Source organism: Pseudorca crassidens, chromosome 1 (assembly GCF_039906515.1).
Source record: "Pseudorca crassidens isolate mPseCra1 chromosome 1, mPseCra1.hap1, whole genome shotgun sequence".
Taxonomy (NCBI): Eukaryota; Metazoa; Chordata; class Mammalia; order Artiodactyla; family Delphinidae; genus Pseudorca; species Pseudorca crassidens.
Window position 1 is genome coordinate 180,378,020 of NC_090296.1, and position 18,177 is coordinate 180,396,196.

General features: G+C 38.5%; 1 protein-coding gene across 5 annotated transcripts in view; it reads left to right on the top strand.

Moving 5' to 3' along the window:
* Positions 1-18,177, top strand: part of CUL2 (cullin 2) — an 85,477-nt gene that overhangs the window by 9,594 nt on the left and 57,706 nt on the right. For all 5 annotated transcript variants that reach the window (XM_067702189.1, XM_067702174.1, XM_067702201.1 and 2 more), the window contains exons 2-3: positions 6,199-6,339; positions 13,978-14,080. In XM_067702189.1, the coding sequence (XP_067558290.1) occupies positions 6,221-6,339; positions 13,978-14,080 (222 nt within the window). In that variant the 5' untranslated portion in view covers positions 6,199-6,220. The remainder of the gene's footprint in view (positions 1-6,198; positions 6,340-13,977; positions 14,081-18,177) is intronic.

Consider the following 18,177-nt stretch of genomic DNA (forward strand, 5'->3'; position numbering starts at 1 on the left):
ATTTGGTCCATTTTAATGTTGAATAGTACACCATTGTGTGAAAGCACCACATTTTGTTTTCCATTCACTAGTTGATGGCACATTTGGGTTTCTGGGTTTTGGTAGTCATGAATAAAGGTGCTCTAAAATTTTGTGTTTAGGTTTTTCTGTAAATGTATGTCTTCATTTCTCATCTATAAATAGCCAGGAATGGGATTGCTGGGTCACATGGGAAGTGTTTGCTTAATTTTAATAGAAACTGCCTAAGTGGTTATTTCATTTTAAATTCCCACCTGCAGCAAATGAGAGTTTCAGTTGCTCCATGTCCTCATCTGCATTTGATACTGTCAGAATTTTTGAGCCATTCTAATAAGTGTATAGTGGTATCTTGTTGAAATTGTTTTTGTTTGTTTGTTTGTTTGTTTTTTGCGTTACGCGGGCCTCTCACTGTTGTGGCCTCTCCCGTTGCGGAGCACAGGCTCCGGACGTGCAGGCTCAGCGGCCATGGCTCACGGGCCCAGCCGCTCCGCGGCATGTGGGATCCTCCCGGACCAGGGCACGAACCCGCGTCCCCTGCATTGGCAGGCGGACTCTCAACCACTGCGCCACCAGGGAAGCCCTGATACCACTCTTGATAGAGAATTCTAGGTGGTTAGTCATTTTCCCTGAGAATTTTGAAGGCATTCCTTTATATTACCTTCCAGCTTCCAGTGTTGCTCTTGTAAATCTAAAGACTTTAATTTATGTAGTCGTTTTTTCCTTTCTGAAAACTTACGGAATCTTTTCTTTACCCCCAGTGTTTTAATGTGTCAAAAAGAGGTGCCTTGTTATTTATTTTTAAAATCAAATATTCTGGGTATTCAGTATGCCCTTTTAAGTTGGAAAACTAATGTTCATTAGTTCTGGGATATTTTTTCTTTGATAATTACCTCTCATTCTAATTTTCCAGAATGCATATTAATTGAATGTTAGACCTTTTGGATTAATACTACTTTTTTTTTAAGCTTTCTGATTTCTTTTATGTGCTTCCCCCCATATTTATGGAACTGTTAATGATGATGATGGTGAAGGTTTTTTTTTTTACCCTTTTACTTTGGAAAATCGCAAACATACACAGAAAATGCATATTATAATAATCCCTCATGTACTTATCACTCATTCTCAACAATTATCAATTCATAAACAAGCTGTTTAATTTTGAAGCAGATCTCAGACAGCATTTATTACATCCATAAATATTTTGGCATGTGTCTCTGACAGATAAGGACTCTCAGTTTTAAAGCTCTCATAATTATTGTTATAAACATTATTTTTTAAAGTCATCAAATATCCCATCAGTTTATAAATTTCCAGGGTTATCATAAATATAATTTTTAAAAGGAGCTTAAATCTAGATCCAAATAAGATCAGTCACACTGTGGTAGATGAATGTGCCTTTTTAGTCTATTTTAGTTCAGTTTCCATTCCACATATATCTCTCTCCCACTCTCATTTTCTTTTCTCTCTTTTCCTCTTATGTGTGTGCATAGTTTATTGAAGAAATCTGATTATCCAGTAGTTTCCTGCAGTCTGGATTTTGCTGACTTGCAGGTTGATGGTTAGTAATGCTTATATGTATAATATGTATAGCATAGGAGGAATTCAGAAGGTATTTAGTAAACGGTAGTTAATGGTAATAGTGTAATTTTCTTCTCTTATCAACTAGTATAGCAGTTGTAACTTAAATTGTGTTATTAGTATCTTTAGAAGAAAACCTTGTTAATGTCAACATAAAAAGAGCTTACTGGGCTTCCCTGGTGGTGCAGTGGTTGAGAGTCCGCCTGCCGATGCAGGGGACGCGGGTTCGTGCCCCGGTCCGGGAAGATCCCACATGCCACGGAGAGGCTGGGCCCGTGAGCCATGGCCGCTGGGCCTGCGCGTCTGGAGCCTGTGCTCCGCAACGGGAGAGGCCACAACAGTGAGAGGCCCACATACTGCAAAAAGAAAAAAAAGAGCTTACTAATTCATAAAAAAAAAACTATTTAACTTAAAATTACTGATATTAAACTAGGCACTTCAATTTTGGAGGACTCATCACATATCATATCAAACTTAGTAGAATGAATCCAGATACAGCCAAACAATGAAATGCTATTAAGATTAAAGAAACCCTTGTGTATTAAAATGGAATACTTTCCCAAATATACTGTTAAGTGAATATATTGTTAAGTAAGCAGTGTAATACCATTTATGTAAAACAAGTAGAAAAAGACCCTCTCTATATTCATTTATGTAAAAAGGGGGAATAACAATATATATGTATAAAATACCCTCAGACACATATAATATATGCCTCTGGTGATGGGAGCTGGTGACTAGAGCATGGGAGTGAGAGGGAGACTGAGATTTCAGAATTTACAACCATGTAAATATACCTTTTCTCCCCTCCCCTCCACGTTAAATTGCTCCAAAGTTTTTTGTTTGTTTGTTTTTTTGTGGTACTCGGGCCTTTCCGGTTGCGGAGCACAGGCTCCGGACGTGCAGGCTCAGCGGCCATGGCTCACGGGCCCAGCCGCTCTGCAGCATGTGGGATCTTCCAGGACCGGGGCACGAACCCGTGGCGGACTCTCAACCACTGCGCCACCAGGGAAGCCCGCTCCAAAGTTTTTGATATGATTATTTCACCTTAAGTGTCTGACAGCTTTATTGAGTTATGCTTCACATACCATTTCAGTGTACTCTTGAACTGTACAATTCAGTGGTTTTTAGCGCATTCACAGCGTTGTACAAACATGATGACAATCAATACTAGAACATTTTCATCACCTAATTAGTAATCACTTCCCATTTTTCTCCAAGTCCTCTAGCCCTGTGCAACCACTGAAATACTTCCTGTGTCTGTGGATTTGCCTATTCTGGATATTTCATGTACGTAAGTGGAATCCTAAAACATGTGGTCTTTTGTGACCAACTTTATTCACATAGTGTGTTTTCAAGGTTCATCTGTATTGTAGCATCTATTAGTACTCCATTCTCTTGTATTACAGAATAATAATCTGTTGTATGGATGTACTGCATTTTATTTATCCATTTATTGCTCGATAGACATTTGAGTTATTTCCACTTTTTTGGCCTTTATGAATAATGCTGCTCTGAACATTTGCGTCCAGGTTTTTGTGTGGACATGTTTTCTCTTGCATAGGAGTGGAATTGCTGGGTCATATGGTAACTATGTTTATATAAATCACTTTTGTGATTATTTAACTTACTATTATTGACAGCCATACATACTTAGAAATGGTGCTCTAAGTGAGAAAATCTAATCTAGGAATCATTTTCAAATGTAATGAAAATTTCGTAAATGTTATTGTCATAAAATATTGTCATAATGTTATCTGGAAACATAAGTAAACATGAATTTTTATTTTTCAATTTTTTTTTAAATTTGGAGACTATGATTTATTTTTAGGGGCCATAGGCACAGTACCTGTGTGCCAAAGTGTTAAAAACCCTAACATTGCATGAATGGACCCAGAAGAAAGCTAGAGGAAACTTTAGTAATGTGAGATTTGAACTTTGCAGGTGCTCAGTAGGACATAGTCTCACTGACTGGGGATGGAAGTGGTCCTGACAGGACACCAGGTGAAAGACATGATGTGGCACAGGAATGAAAACAAGACTCATATGTATTCTTGTGAGTTGTCTGACAGTTTGGGAAGTGGAGAAGAACAGTGTGGTGGTCGTGGTCTTGTTTCTTTCTTTGCCCTCTCTCTTTCACATCCTTACATAAACGCTCCATGAGTAAATGATCATTTAAACAATTGAAATAAAATGAAGACTTCTCTCACCTTGGTGTCCACATTTTCCACCCATCTAAGAATGGATTATCACTGCACATAAACCCATTCTATCAGGAACCTGTTGGTCTCAGCAGAGAAGTCAATGCCAGTCTGATTCTGCTAAAACTTCAATAAAGCTAAAAGGTAATCTGTGCAACCATTAAAATAATTTATAAGCAGGGTGTGTAGTATGATTCTATTTTTATAAGGGGAGGAAAGGAATGTGAAGCAGACAGTGACAGCTTTTTGATAGACAGTTACAGAATAGTCCCTACCTTGAAGAAACACTCATAATCACAGTTGAGCATGGTTTAATCCTCTAATAGAGTTCTGAAGTAATGCATAAGAGGGCACCTTACCTAGCTTAAGTGGGCCCAGAAAATTTCTTGAAAGCAGATATTCTGGGCCAAGGCTGAACTATCAGTAGGAGTTAGGGGAATGGGTGGAAAGGGGGAGGCAAGGAGAAGAGAAGAATTTTAGGTACAGAAAACAATGAGGATAAACGGCAGGGTGTGTGAATCAGCCTGTTGTGTTCAGTGACCTCTAAGCAGAGAAGTTACCAGATTATGATGTCAAGGAAGGGGGTCCCATGAGAAGAGCAAGGTGGAGAGGTGCTTTAGTCCAAGGTCAAACCATGGAAGCTTGGTGGGCCATGTTGCCAATGAGCTTAAACCGGATGCTATCTATAGTGGACAATCACAAACAGCTTTCAGTACCAGAGTGACGTGGTCAGCTCTGTGGTTTACGTAGGTTATTTTTGTTTCTGAGTGCCAGATCCAAGAGTCTAACTTTCTTGAAGGTCAAGAACTTTGTTTATTGACCACTGTATCCTCAGCCTAGTACAACGCCTGGCATGTATCTAAGTATTCACTAAGGATGTTAGTAAGGCAGTATAGTTGTATATTGCAGTTGAGGGCAGGGGTTACAGCACGGGTCTGAATAGCTCCATGACCTTAAAGCAAGTTTCTTAATCACTCTGTGATCAGTTTTCTTATCTAGAAAATGGGGAGAACATTGGACCCTACCTAATCAGTTTGTTGGGAGGATTAAGTGAACTTACATAAAGCACTTAGATTTGTGTTTGGCTTATAGTAAGTACTGTGTAAATATTAACAGTTGTTAGTATTTCTTTGATAAAGATTAATACAAACTGGAACTGCTGAGGGCCTGATCTCAGAGCATTCATAGGGTTGCACAGGAATGGATGGATTTAAGAAGTATTGAGTAACACAGTTAGATAGGATGTGTGAATAAGGGTGAGACGGAGTTAAGGTTAATTTTCTGATTTAGAGCTAGAGCTTTAGGTTTCCCCCTTCCCCCAGTACACACACACACACACACACACACACACACACACACACACACACACACACACACACACAGGAACTACTGCTAATCCATTCTCGGTAGTTAGAGGAAGTTTAAGGCTTGTAGGTGGAGTCCCTGGTATGTTGAAGAAAGAGGGTTGATTTAGTGTGGCACACCCTCTTTTGGGTTTTTGTTTGGCTTCTCTGATTCTTTTTCTTCCCTTCCTTGGACTCCTCTTGAGTTCTTTTCTTCACAGGACAGAAACGTAAGAAGGGCCCAGGGCCACCTCCGGTTTGTGGGCTGGGACCGTGCAGCTGGTCTCCTCCCCTTGTCTCTTTTTTCCTTTCTCTCTATGCATTCCCCCCTTCTCCCCACTGTTTCCCTACCTCCTTTTTTACCACAGCGGGACACAGGAGGAAGAATGTTTCCTCCTTGTTTGGCCCTGGCTACAGACTAGCTTGGTGCTTCACAGTCCTAGTAACGAGGGAAAACTTTGGGGAAGATGTGAAGGCCTGTGCCGGAAAAGTGCTCCCTTGTGCAATTAAATTTAACTTTAGAGGTTTCTCTTTTTAATTCTGTTCTTCTGGTGTGATATTGAAAAGGATTTGGAATCTAGTTAAACTGATGCTTCAGGAAAATAAACCCTTTAATTGTCTTGTGTTTTCTCATATATGGCCTCAGTCTCCAGTTTAAGGAGTGCAAACCACAAGGATTTGGGGCCAAAACCTTTTTATTGAGTATCTCTTGTGCATTTCTCATGATGGAAGTTAACTTTTTGGCTCATTAGGTCCCAGCTTCTTTCTCTCAGCAAATTAAATGAGGCTTCTCAATCTTTGGACCACCCTGGGTTATAAATAATTTGTGCTAAAAGCTTTTTATTTCCTAGAGTTTGCAGTGAATGCACATATGCTGTGGAGTTCCTTGTCTGGACAGTCATGAAAAGATGGCAGCCAGTGTTTATTGTTCTCACCACGTGCCAGGTTCTGGTCTCACCCCTTCCGTGCAGCATGCTGTCTAGTTGTGTGGTGCTTTAGAAACAAGTAACTGACCTTGTAGAATTCATGCTAACGTTACCATTGTTTTTAATTAACAGATTTCAACACTAAACTTGCACAATGTCTTTGAAACCAAGAGTAGTGGATTTTGATGAAACCTGGAACAAACTCCTCACGACAATCAAAGCTGTGGTCATGTTGGAGTACGTGGAGAGAGCAACATGGAACGACCGCTTCTCGTATCCTTCCAGTGGCACGGATGCCTGCACTGATCAACATGCTAGGTTCATAAGCTTGTTGAAAAGTGACAACAGGTTTAAGTTTTCCTAAGTGGAAGAACATGCCAGTGTGACTATTTTCATATATATTATTTTTCACATTTCCAAGTTCATTGCCTGTATGTGGCAGTCAACAATCTTTGATAACCTTTTGCTCAACAAATACTTTACTGAGCACTTAGTATATGTCAGGCACTACTTTAGGCTTTGGGAGTACATTTGTGAACGAAGCAAACTACTTTCCCTTCATTCTACTAAAGGAAATAGATATTAAATGGATGTAAAACACAAAACCTGATGCCAGTGCTTCTAACAACAGGTTACATCCCGTGGGGGGACGTAAAGCAAAGCGAGGGCATGAGCGTGGTTGGAGTGCGTGTGCGCGCCTCTCTAGATGGTGGTCAAGGAAGGTCTCCTTGAGGATGTTGATGATGTCGAGGATGGCGATACTTGAGCAGAGGCAGGAACCGAGGGAGGGAGCAGGTCACACAGAAACCTGGGGGGGAGTGTTCCAAGCAGAGAGCAAACAGCAAATTCAGTGGCTCTGAGATGGAAACGTTTCTTATTTGGGTTTTCTACATTTGTGATTTAGGGGTTTTATATGAAAATATAAATTTGTGGTTTCCCTAGGACAGTCTGAAACCTGCTGTCCTGCATTCCTACATGACAGCAATCTTTTTTTAAAAAATACATATATATACATACACACACACACACACACACACACACACACACACACTGTACATGATATGTATAATGTATGTATATTATTATAACGTTATTAATAATATTATTTTATATATACATTATATATGTAAAAAACACAGTGCAACCTCCAGCACCCAGGCTATATACTCTGGCACCAAAGGAAAAAACCACAGTATTACAATACTGTAGTTTCTTAGTACTGGGGAGGTTAAAGGGGTCTCTAGGAACCCTCAGCCACAGGTAGCTGGAGTAGAGTGGTGGGTGGCAGCCTCATCAACTCTGCCCAGTGTTTGCCAGGGGCCACGGCTGGGAGGGCCTGGGAACGGCCTGTGCCCTGGCAGACTCCTGACCCGCCTCCGTCTTCCACCACAGGGACCACCACACACACCACATTCCAGGGCAAAGAAGGGGCATAGGGTCGAGGCCTGGTCTCTGGGTCTGAGTGCCATGGCAGTGCCCCAGGGCCCTGAAGGAGGCCTTGTGGACTGGGTGGACACTGTAGGGACCAGAGATTCTTTCCCCCAAAAGGGAAGGTGAGATGTGAAGGTATTATTACCAGAGTGAGCTTGGAGATTCTGAGTCCTCTCACGCGCTGTGCCGCCCTCTCTAGCAGTGTCCTGGGGCTGAAGGATGGCTGCCCTCACTGTGCGAGGTGTGTGTTCTCTAGAAAAGCTTGGATTTCATAAGACAGTGATTCAGCTTGTTCTCAATGCCTAACCTAATTGTCAATATTAAACTGAATGTTGATGCAAGAACAGTGAAGTTCTTTGAATTCATTACAATTGCAGTTGTCAGTAAGAAACATTTGTTAGGGTACCTATGTTCTAGGCACTACAGATACAGAAAATGATGGTAACATTTCTAGAAGGCTTCAGAGTTTGCAAAGATCTTTTATATTTTTAATATAGAAACAAGCCTATAAGATCAGTGGGGCAGATATAATAGATGAGGAAACTGATACTCAGAGGTGAAGGGACTTGCCCCGGGTTATGCAGGTAGTCATTCATGGAGCATACAGACTTGCATACAAGATGTCTAACATCTAATTTCCTGTACTTTCCATTGTATCTAGATGATAATTGTTATGGAGTCTGTCTTTGAAGAGCTTATTTTTGAATTAGTCTCTTAAATTTTTTTTGTGGAACATCATGAATTGTTTTTGGTGGGAATCAGTAAAAACTGAGAAAGGGTTAAAGGTTACTTGTGTGTTAATGAGGTTGGGCTAAGCACATACTCAGGTACTTTTAATGCTGTTTTAACTAAAATAATGAGCAGAGAGAGGAGAGAAAGAGTTGGTCATAGAAGATTACAAGAAAAGAGAAAATGAGCATAAGGTAAAGAAAATAGAGTCATTAAATGTGTTCTTATTCTTCTACAGAATATACAGTTAATTGCTGGTTTATAAATGGTTTTGAGATAGCTGACTTCCTTTGAAAGTGCCCCTTCAGTTACTGATATTTCTAAGATGTTTATTGTTTGATCCATCTAAGATGGTTCAGTTACTCTTGACCTGGTCACGAGTTTTCTCCTCCTCCCCTGAAGTAAAAAGTATCTGCAGAAACAGTAAACTGAGGAGTGGAATATCATTTTAAATTTTATTATGAAAAATAAAGGAATGGAATATCATTTTAAATTTTATTGTGAAAAAATTAGCATTTTATTATGATTTTATTTATTATGTAAAATTATGTTCCTAATTGTTCTAAAGCCAGATTCCCTCCTTTTCCCTGTTATTTTGCCCTAGAATATAAGGTTGACATCTGATACTCAGATATTTTATGTAGAAATTTTAGAGGCTATAAATCTTTAATATTTTGAAACTGGAAAAGAGCCCTCCCTACAAATTGTTCACCACCATATATTAATACTTGATCTTTTACAAAGCATTTTTTGAGGTGTATGAAATATAATGCATACATAAGTAAGATATACATGTAGAGTTGAGCAAATAATTATAAGACAGACACCTGCATTATCACCACACAGGTTAAGAAGCAGAACACTGCTGGCATCCACCAACCTTCCCCCACCAGCTGCCCCTCTCAGTTCACAAGCCTTCTCCTTTCCCTTGGAGGTAACTACTATCATATTATTCTCTTGTTTTTTAAAGACCAGCATGATTGCTTATATATACAGCCTTAAACAATATTGGTTAATTGTGTTTTGAACTTTGTATAAATGGAATCATACTGTGTACATTCTTTTGTGTCATAATTTTGTCTTTCAACATATAATGCATGTGATTAATTTGTTACAGATGATCTTGTAAAATATATATTATTAGCCCATTTTACAGTTGAGAATATAGTGGCCCAAGAGGGTTAAGATTGACTTTCCGATATTGTAGGCTAGATGCTGGGATAAAAATGCTCAAGTCTCCTTACACCCTTGAAGTGGGTATCAAAGAAACCTGGTCTGCCAGCTGAAGTGTTTAACCTGTGTAAGTATGGAACTTAGTGAACCCCTGTCTACAACATTTTTACTAAATATAACCTCTGTAAGGGCACAGATACCCGTCTGTTTTGTTCACTGCTGTATTCCCAGTATCTGGTACATATAGACACCTAGCAAATATTTGGTGAGTGAGTAGCTACTGTCAGCTGAATGCCATGAAGCATACTGTACGGATGAAAGAAGTAGCATTAATATTTAGCTAGTTCTCTTATTGTGTTGATAAGAGGGCTCTTAACCCTCATCCTTCATAAATGTACTGGGTCCAGTTATGTATGCAAGGCATTCTGGTTGATAGGTAATGTAAATAGAAGACATCAGTGTTTTCTTTTGATGCATAACAAATTACTACAGATGTAGTGGCTTAAATTTAGTGTTTCACTCTTTTATTATCTCCCAGTTCTGTAGGTCAGAGTCCATCGTGTGACTAGGTTCCCTGCTCAGGATCTCACAAGGCTGAAATCGGGGTTGGCTGGCTGTCTTCTCATCTAGAGCTCAGGGTCCACTTTTAAGCTCATTCCTGTTGTTTGGCAGAATTCAATTCCTTACAGCTATAGGACTGAGGTCCCGGTTTCCTACTTGACTTTTGGCCGTGAGCTGCTCTCATTGACTTACGGTCACTCTCCAGTTGTTGCTTGTGACCCCCTTCCATCTTCACAGCCAGCAGTGGTGAGTCAAGCCTTTCCCCTTCTGCAGCTGGTGCAGGGGGGCAGGGGCTGGTAGGGATCTGCCTTTGAAGGGCTCATGCGATTAGATTAGGCCCATCAGGGAAGTCCAGGATCATCTTCCTATTTTAGAGCCAACTGATTAGTAATCATAACTGCAGCTGCCAAGTCCCCTTGCCATGTAAAGTAACTGGGCGTGCTCTCTTATATTCACAGTCCCAGGGGTTAGGGAAGGAAGTCTTCAGAGGCCATTTTTAGAATTCTGCCTAACACAAGTAATAATGATGCTCTATAACAGAAGCTCTGTGACAGCTTAGGTGCAGTCTAGGGTCGTTTGGGACTTACTCCTTAAGAGGTATATCAAATGCTTATGATATGATAGAGGCTAGGTGTAGATGTACATTTACTATTTGCTTCCCTGGGTTGGAGTTCTTTGGTTCTTTTGGTTTACGGTCGACCCTTGAACAACACAGGTTTGAACTGCACAGGTCTGCCCATACTCAGATTTTTTTCAATAAGTATACTGTCGGTCCTGTAACCACGGGTATGGAGGACGGACTGTAAGGGGCTTGAGCATCCTCGGATTTTGGTATCCACAGTGGGTACTGGAACCAATCCTCTGTGGATACTGAGGGACAAGTGTACTTGTATTCATGATTTTCTGCCTTTTGATAGCTGTTAGGACAATTTCCAAACCCCAGCAGTGTAACATAGACGGTCTCCTACTTAAGGACAAGATAGATTCTAGTGAATAAATGGTTTTATGTTTAAGTCCATAGTGACTCAGTGAGGGGTTATTTAAGATTGCTTCCCTGAATGTAATTCTCCCAGATACGAAAACCTGGCTCTAAAACTATTGTCCTTATTTCAAATACATATTCTATGAGGAGTCTTTTTCAAACATAGAACAATTTTGACTGCATTGAAAAATGTTGAGGTGGGAAATCTCCATCCTTGATGATCTTCACAAGTGTTAGAAGGAGGACCTCTTAGCAACCTTGGCATCTACACTTAGCAGCCCATCAGTCTTTCTTAGATTGTGTGGATTGGAAAAGGTTGTATCTGTAGTCATCCCTGGTTGGTGCATCAGTAACAGTTTCACTCCCTTCTTCTAAATTATGTCAGAGTTCTTTTATTTAATGAGTCATTTTTTTATCCTTGCTTGCTAATTGATGATTTTATAGATACTGCATTTTTTACATGTCACATTTTTATTTTTTCGCTTACGAAATGACAATAAAATTTTTCATTTTTTATAGTTTTGTATTGTCAGTTCTTTTTTGACCATTATTTTACCATTTTCAATTTTAAGGTAATCTTTACTTTTATTCCCATTGCAAAACATTGTTTTTGACCCACTATGCAGTAGAGTTAATAGTGTTAAAACTAAAAATTAAGCCCAAGCATAGGAAGCATCTTTTAATAGAGAAAATGAACTAAAATAAGTAATTTGCTGCTTACCAGCACTGCCTTTTGGTTGTAACAGAGTTCAGAGCTCTTGCTCCTGAACACATTTTGTTTCTGACTTTGAGAATTTGTAAGTGGAAAGTTTGTACATACAGGTATCTTTCTATTCCGGCTCCCAGAAAAGATGACTTGGAGAAGACAGTGTTTAAATCTAAATCTGACCACCTACGTTATTTGCCATTTCTGGTTTTTTAAAGTATCTTGTCTATAACCGAATCATAATTGAATGCTAGAGGGTTGAAGAGTGCTCCTCTTGGGTGCTCTTCCCAAGGCCTAACCATTTCCAGAGTGGTTGGGTATTTGAACAGGTTAAAGAAAAAGAACATATTTAGGTATATCTTTTAGGCAGTTGAGTGAAATTATGCAGTGAGACTCCAAACTATGCTGAGTTAAAATATTCATTTAAAAAATTTATTAAGGTGGACTCCATTAAAAGCAATACATGAGTACATTCTCACTGAGGAAGAGTCAAACAATATATAAGTCCTGTATGTGGAGTGAAATGGGAAAGTCTCCCTGGATTCCTACCTTGCACAGATCCCTTTCCTTCAGCAGAGAGAAGGGAAGCCCTATTAGGTGAATTTTGCTGGTCATTTCTGTTTACATATACATGCAGTGGCTATATTGAGACGTTAACTTTGTTGATGTAAAACATTTGAGCACATAATTAGCATATCATGTTGAAATTATGGTACTGAATTGCTGATTTTTCAGTATCAAGTAAGTTGTGTATTCTAGAAATGTGTATATATGGCTTAAGGGAAGATTAGAGGAGCAAATATCATCATCATGTTGGATGGAAGTTCTGGAAGTAGGTATTCAGAACTTAAAGATAATAAATGTGTCACTTCTGATTGTTGATCTAGAGCCTGGCCAAATTTAGTCATTTAAAAAAATTTTGTTCTTTCTTTTTTTTTTTGGCAGTGCTGTGTGGCTTGTGGGATCTTAGTTCCCTGAGGGATTGAACCCAGGCCCACGGCAGTGAAAACTCCGAGTCTTAACCACTGGACTGCCAGGGAATTAAAAAAAATTTAATTTAAATTTAAGTATGATATACGTGCTGACTGGTGAATGTAAAGGTGAATTCTCACAAAGTGAGCGCACCTGTGTACCCAGTAAACAGAGTGCTCCTACCAACCAGGAACCTCTGTTCCGCAGTCGCTGAAGTTAACTGCTGTCCCGGCTTCTACAACACCTAATTCTGACAGCCCTTTTACATCTAGTTTTACTAGGATAGGCTTGTGATCAGTTAAGATTTAAATTATGTCATGAACTAGGACTATTTTTTCTAAAGGCATTTTTAGCTGAAACCTGGAGGGACCCCAGGCTGATCCGGGAGCTCATGTAGTACCTTACTTTGAAGCTCCTTCTCCATTGATGACTTGTTCCCTCTCCCCTCCACCAAACCATGTCAATTCTCTATAGAATTTGTGTCCAGATAAATTAAAAAATTTTTCTTTCTTAGATAGTGTATATTCAAGTCTCTACTTTCTTTGTAATACAGGTGAATATTTTTTATGTTATTGCTGAAAAATAGCTCTTATATCTGTACTATTTTATTTAATCTTCCAGTCTATAAAGGTTCATTATGATATCTAAGTTGACTTAAAATAACTTAATAGTTTCTTTTTTTTTTTAACATCTTTTTTGGAGTATAATTGCTTTACAATGGTGTGTTAGTTTCTGCTTTATAACAAAGTGAATCAGCTATACATATACATATATCCCCATATCTCCTCCCTTTTGTGTTTCCCACCCACCCTCCCGATCCCTAAAATAACTTAATAGTTTCTTATTGTAACTTTTTTTGCTATAAAGAAACCTGGCACAGTGATATTACACTATTTGGGTGATATTTTTGCTTCACCATGTTTGTTTTTTAAGTATGTAAATAAAATTTTAAATATTTAATATAATAGTAATCGAACAAATATGTATACATGGATACATGGAGATATTTTATTGGTTACTAATTACAATTAAAAATAAACAATGAAGGAATTTGGAGGGAACATAGGAAAGTCTGACTGAGGCCTCCCAGACAATGACATCACGTGGAGAGGGCTGCTTGCTCTTTTTGGGGTGAGGATACAAGGTAAAGAGTCAGAGCATGTGAGGTTGATTTCCCACCTCCCTTCTATCACCATTGTGTCGGGTAAGTGTCTTTCATTCTGTGTATGTATCTATATAATCCTAAACTGCAAAAATGAAATAAGGATTTTTCATTTTTTAATGCCAGACTTGAGTTAAATCTTTTGTTTTAAAGTAGTATCTTCAATGAATATGAAAACCTTAACAATTTAACTAGAGATATCTATGCTTTATGTGTGGCCTATCCTGAACCCCTTGGAGAAAGACTTTATACAGAAACTAAGATTTTTTTGGAAAATCACGTACGGCATTTGCACAAGGTAAGGATTGATATATACATGATGTAAATGTGTTTATGGCTACATAGTTATTTGACTAGTTCACTGTTTTCCAGTGCAGAACTTGTATCAGGTTAAGGTTATTTGTTTTGTTTCCTAATTAGCATTTTTCTAATATGTGTATAAGAGCTTTGGGTCAAGCTCTGTGTTAGGTTCTCCAAGGGAAGTCAGTTTAGTTGCTCCAGATCATACAACTAGTAAGTTAAAGAGTAGGGTTTCAAATCAAGATGTGTTCAGTTTGAAATCAAGTGCTTACATATATCCTCTGGATGGTGTTTATAGAACCAAGTTTTCTTTACTGTTGCTTCCCACCTCTTGGTGAATCTCTGTCTTTATATTCAACATTTTAGCTGCCTCTTCATATCCTATATAAGGTCTTTAAAAACCTAGAATTAAAAAGGAGAATGGTAAATTAAAAAGTATGATAGAAAGCCTCTGTGACCAGTTATTTTGGTCAGTGTGCCATGTGCATGAGGGCGACATCACCGACTTGATCTCTGTATAAGCAGTGAATGAATTTTGTAGTATTTGGCTACACGCAGCATTTCTGACTTCTTTTGGATTACTGATCTTATCAGGAACTGGATGAGATCATTTATTCTTTGAACTAGAAACTTGACTACCTTCTTTTCCCCCCCAGTATTTTATTTTATTTATTTTTTAAAATTTTTTATTTTATATTGGAGTATAGCCAATTAACAACGTTGTGATAGTTTCAGGTGCACAGCAAAGCGACTCAGCCATACATATACGTGTATCCATTCTCCCTGAAACTCCCTTCCCATCCAGGCTGCCATATAACATTGAGTAGAGTTCCGTGCACTATACAGTAGGTCCCTGTTGGTTATCCATTTATTTTATTTATTTTATACATCTTTATTGGAGTATAATTGCTTCACAATGCTGTGTTAGTTACAGTTGTACAACAAAGTGAATCAGCCATATGCATACGTATATCCCCATATCCCCTCCCTCTTGTGTCTGCCTCCCACTCTCCCTATCCCACCCCTCTAGGTCGTCACAAAGCGCCGAGCTGATCTCCCTGTGCTTTGCTGCTGCTTCCCACTAGCTATCTGTTTTACATTTGGTAGTATATATATATATGTCGATGCTACTCTTGCTTCACCCCAGCTTCCCCCTCCCCCAATGGTGTGTCCTCAAGTCCATTCTCTATGTCTGCATCTTTATTCCTGCCCTGCCACTAGGTTCATCAGTACCATTTTTTAAAAAAATTCCACATATATGCGTTAACATATGGTATTTGTTTTTCTCTTCCTGACTGACTTCACTCTGTATGACAGGCTCTAGGTCCATCCACCTCACTACAGATTACTCAATTTCATTTCTTTTTATGGTTGAGTAGTATTCCATTGTATATATGTGCCACATCTTCTTTATCCATTCATCTGTCGATGGACACTTAGGTTGTTGCTTCCATGTCCTGGCTGTTGTAAATAGTGCTGCGGTGAACATTGGAGTACATGTCTCTTTTTGAATTATGGTTTTCTCAGGGTATATGCCCAGTAGTGGGATTGCTGGGTCATATGGTAGTTCTATTTTTAGTTTTTTAAGGAATGTCCATACTGTTCTCCATAGTGGCTCTATCAATTTACATTCCCACCAACAGTGCAGGAGGGTTCCCTTTTCTCCACACCCTCTCCAGCATTTATTGTTTCTAGATTTTTTGATAAGGGCCATTCTGACCAGTGTGAGGTGATACCTCATTGTAGTTTTGATTTGCATTTCTCTAATAGTGATGTTGGGCATCTTTTCATGTGCCTTTTGGCTATGTGTATGTCTTCTTTGGTGAAATGTCTATATAGGTCTTATGCCCATTTCTTAATTGGGTTGCTTGCTCTTTTGATATTGAGCTCCATGAGCTGTTTGTATAGTTTGGAGACTAATCCTTTGTCTGTTGCTTCATTTACAAATATTTTCTCCCATTCTGAGGGTTGTCTTTTCGTCCAGTTTATGGTTTACTTTGCTGTGCAAAAGCTTTTAATTAGGTTCCATTTGTTTATTTTTGTTTTTTCATTACTCTAGGAGGTGGGTCAAAAAAAGATCTTGCTGTGGTTTATGTCAAAGAGTGTTTTTCCTGTATTTTCCTCTAAGAGTTTTATAGTATCCGGTCTTACATTTAGGTCTTTAACCCATTTGGAGTTTATTTTTGTGTATGGTGTTAGGTAGTATTCTAATTTCATTCTTTTACATGTAGCTGTCCACTTTTCCCACCACCACTTATTGAAGAGGCTGTCTTTTCTCCATTGTATGGTCTTGCCTCCTTTGTCGTAAATTAGGTGACCGTATGTGCATGTGTTCATCTCTGGGCTTTCTATCCTGTTCCATTGATTATATTTCTGTTTTTGTGCCAGTGCCATACTGTCTTGATTACTGTAGCTTTGTAGTATAGTTTGAAGTTGGGGAGCCTGATTCCTCCAGCTCCGTTTTTCTTTCTCAAGATTGCTTTGGCTATACGAAGCCAGCATCACCCTGATACCAAAACCAGAAAAAGATATCACAAAAAAGAAAATTGTAGACCAATATCACTGATGAACATAGATGCAAAAATTCTGAACAAAATACTAGCAAACAGAATCCAACAACATATTAAAAGGATCATACACCATGATCAAGTGGAATTTATCCCAGGAGTGCAAGGATTCTTTAATATACACAAATCAATCAATGTGATACACCAAATTAACAAATTAAGGAATAAAAACCATACGATCATCTCAGTAGATGCAGGAAAAGCTTTTGACAAAATTCAACACTTATTTATGATAAAAACTCTCCAGAAAATGGGCATAGAGGGAACCTACCTCAGCATAATAAAGGCCATATTGGCAAACCCACAGTAAACATCATGCTCAATGGTGAAAAACTGAAAGTGTTTCCACTAAGATCAGCAACAAGACAAGGATGTCCACTCTTGCCACTCTTATTCAACATAGCTTTGGAAGTCCTAGCCACGGCAATCAGAGAAGAAAAAGAAATAAAAGGAATACAAATTGGAAAAGAAGAAGTAAAACTGTCACTGTTCACAGATGACATGATACTATACATAAAAAATCCTAAAGATGCCACCAGAAAACTACTAGAACTAATCAATGAATTTGGTAAGGTTGCAGGATACAAAATGAATGCACAGAAATCTCTTGCATTCCTATACACTAAGGATGAAAAATCAGAAAGAGAAATTAAGGAAACACTCCCATTTACCATTGCAACAAAAAGAATAAAATACCTAGGAATAAACCTACTTAAGGAGGTGAAAGACTTATACTCAGAAAACTATAAAACACTGATGAAAGCAATCAAAGATGACATAAACAGATGGAAAAATATACCATGTTCTTGAATTGGAAGAATCAGTATTGTGAAAATGACCCAAAGCAATCTACAGATTCAGTGCAATCCCTATCAAACTATCAATGGCATTCTTCGCAGAATTAGAACAAAGAATTTTACAATTTGTATGGAAACACAAAAGAACCCGAATAGCGAAAGGTTATCCATTTTAATTATATCAGTGTGTACATGTCTATCCCATACTCCCTAACTATCCCTTTCCCCCATCCTTCCCCCCTGGTAACCATAAGTTCCTTCTCTAAGTCTGTGGAAGCTTGACTACCTTTTGTTAGCCCTGTGACCCTGGACAGCTCACCTAACCTACCTTGTAGATTGAACTTCATGTTCCTTTATCTGTAAAATGGAGATAAAGTAACACAGTCTGTGTAATAATATGTCTAACCCTGTACATGACTAGGAGTAGATCTTTTTCAAATGGTAATAACCCATAAATAGAGCACAATTGATCCTGTGATATTTCCCTTATAACATTTGAAGAAAAGCTCAGTTTTTCAAAGCCTATTTTATCTATCTGTTTATTTTCTTTTATTTTGTTTTCATTGAAATGTAGTTGACATACAATATTTTGTAAGCTCAGATTTTCAGAGCCGATTTTATCTATTTTCTTTTCATTGGAATATAGTTGACATACAATATTTTGTTAGTTTCAGGTGAACTACATAGTGATTCAACATTTACATACATTATGAAATGATCACCAAATTAAG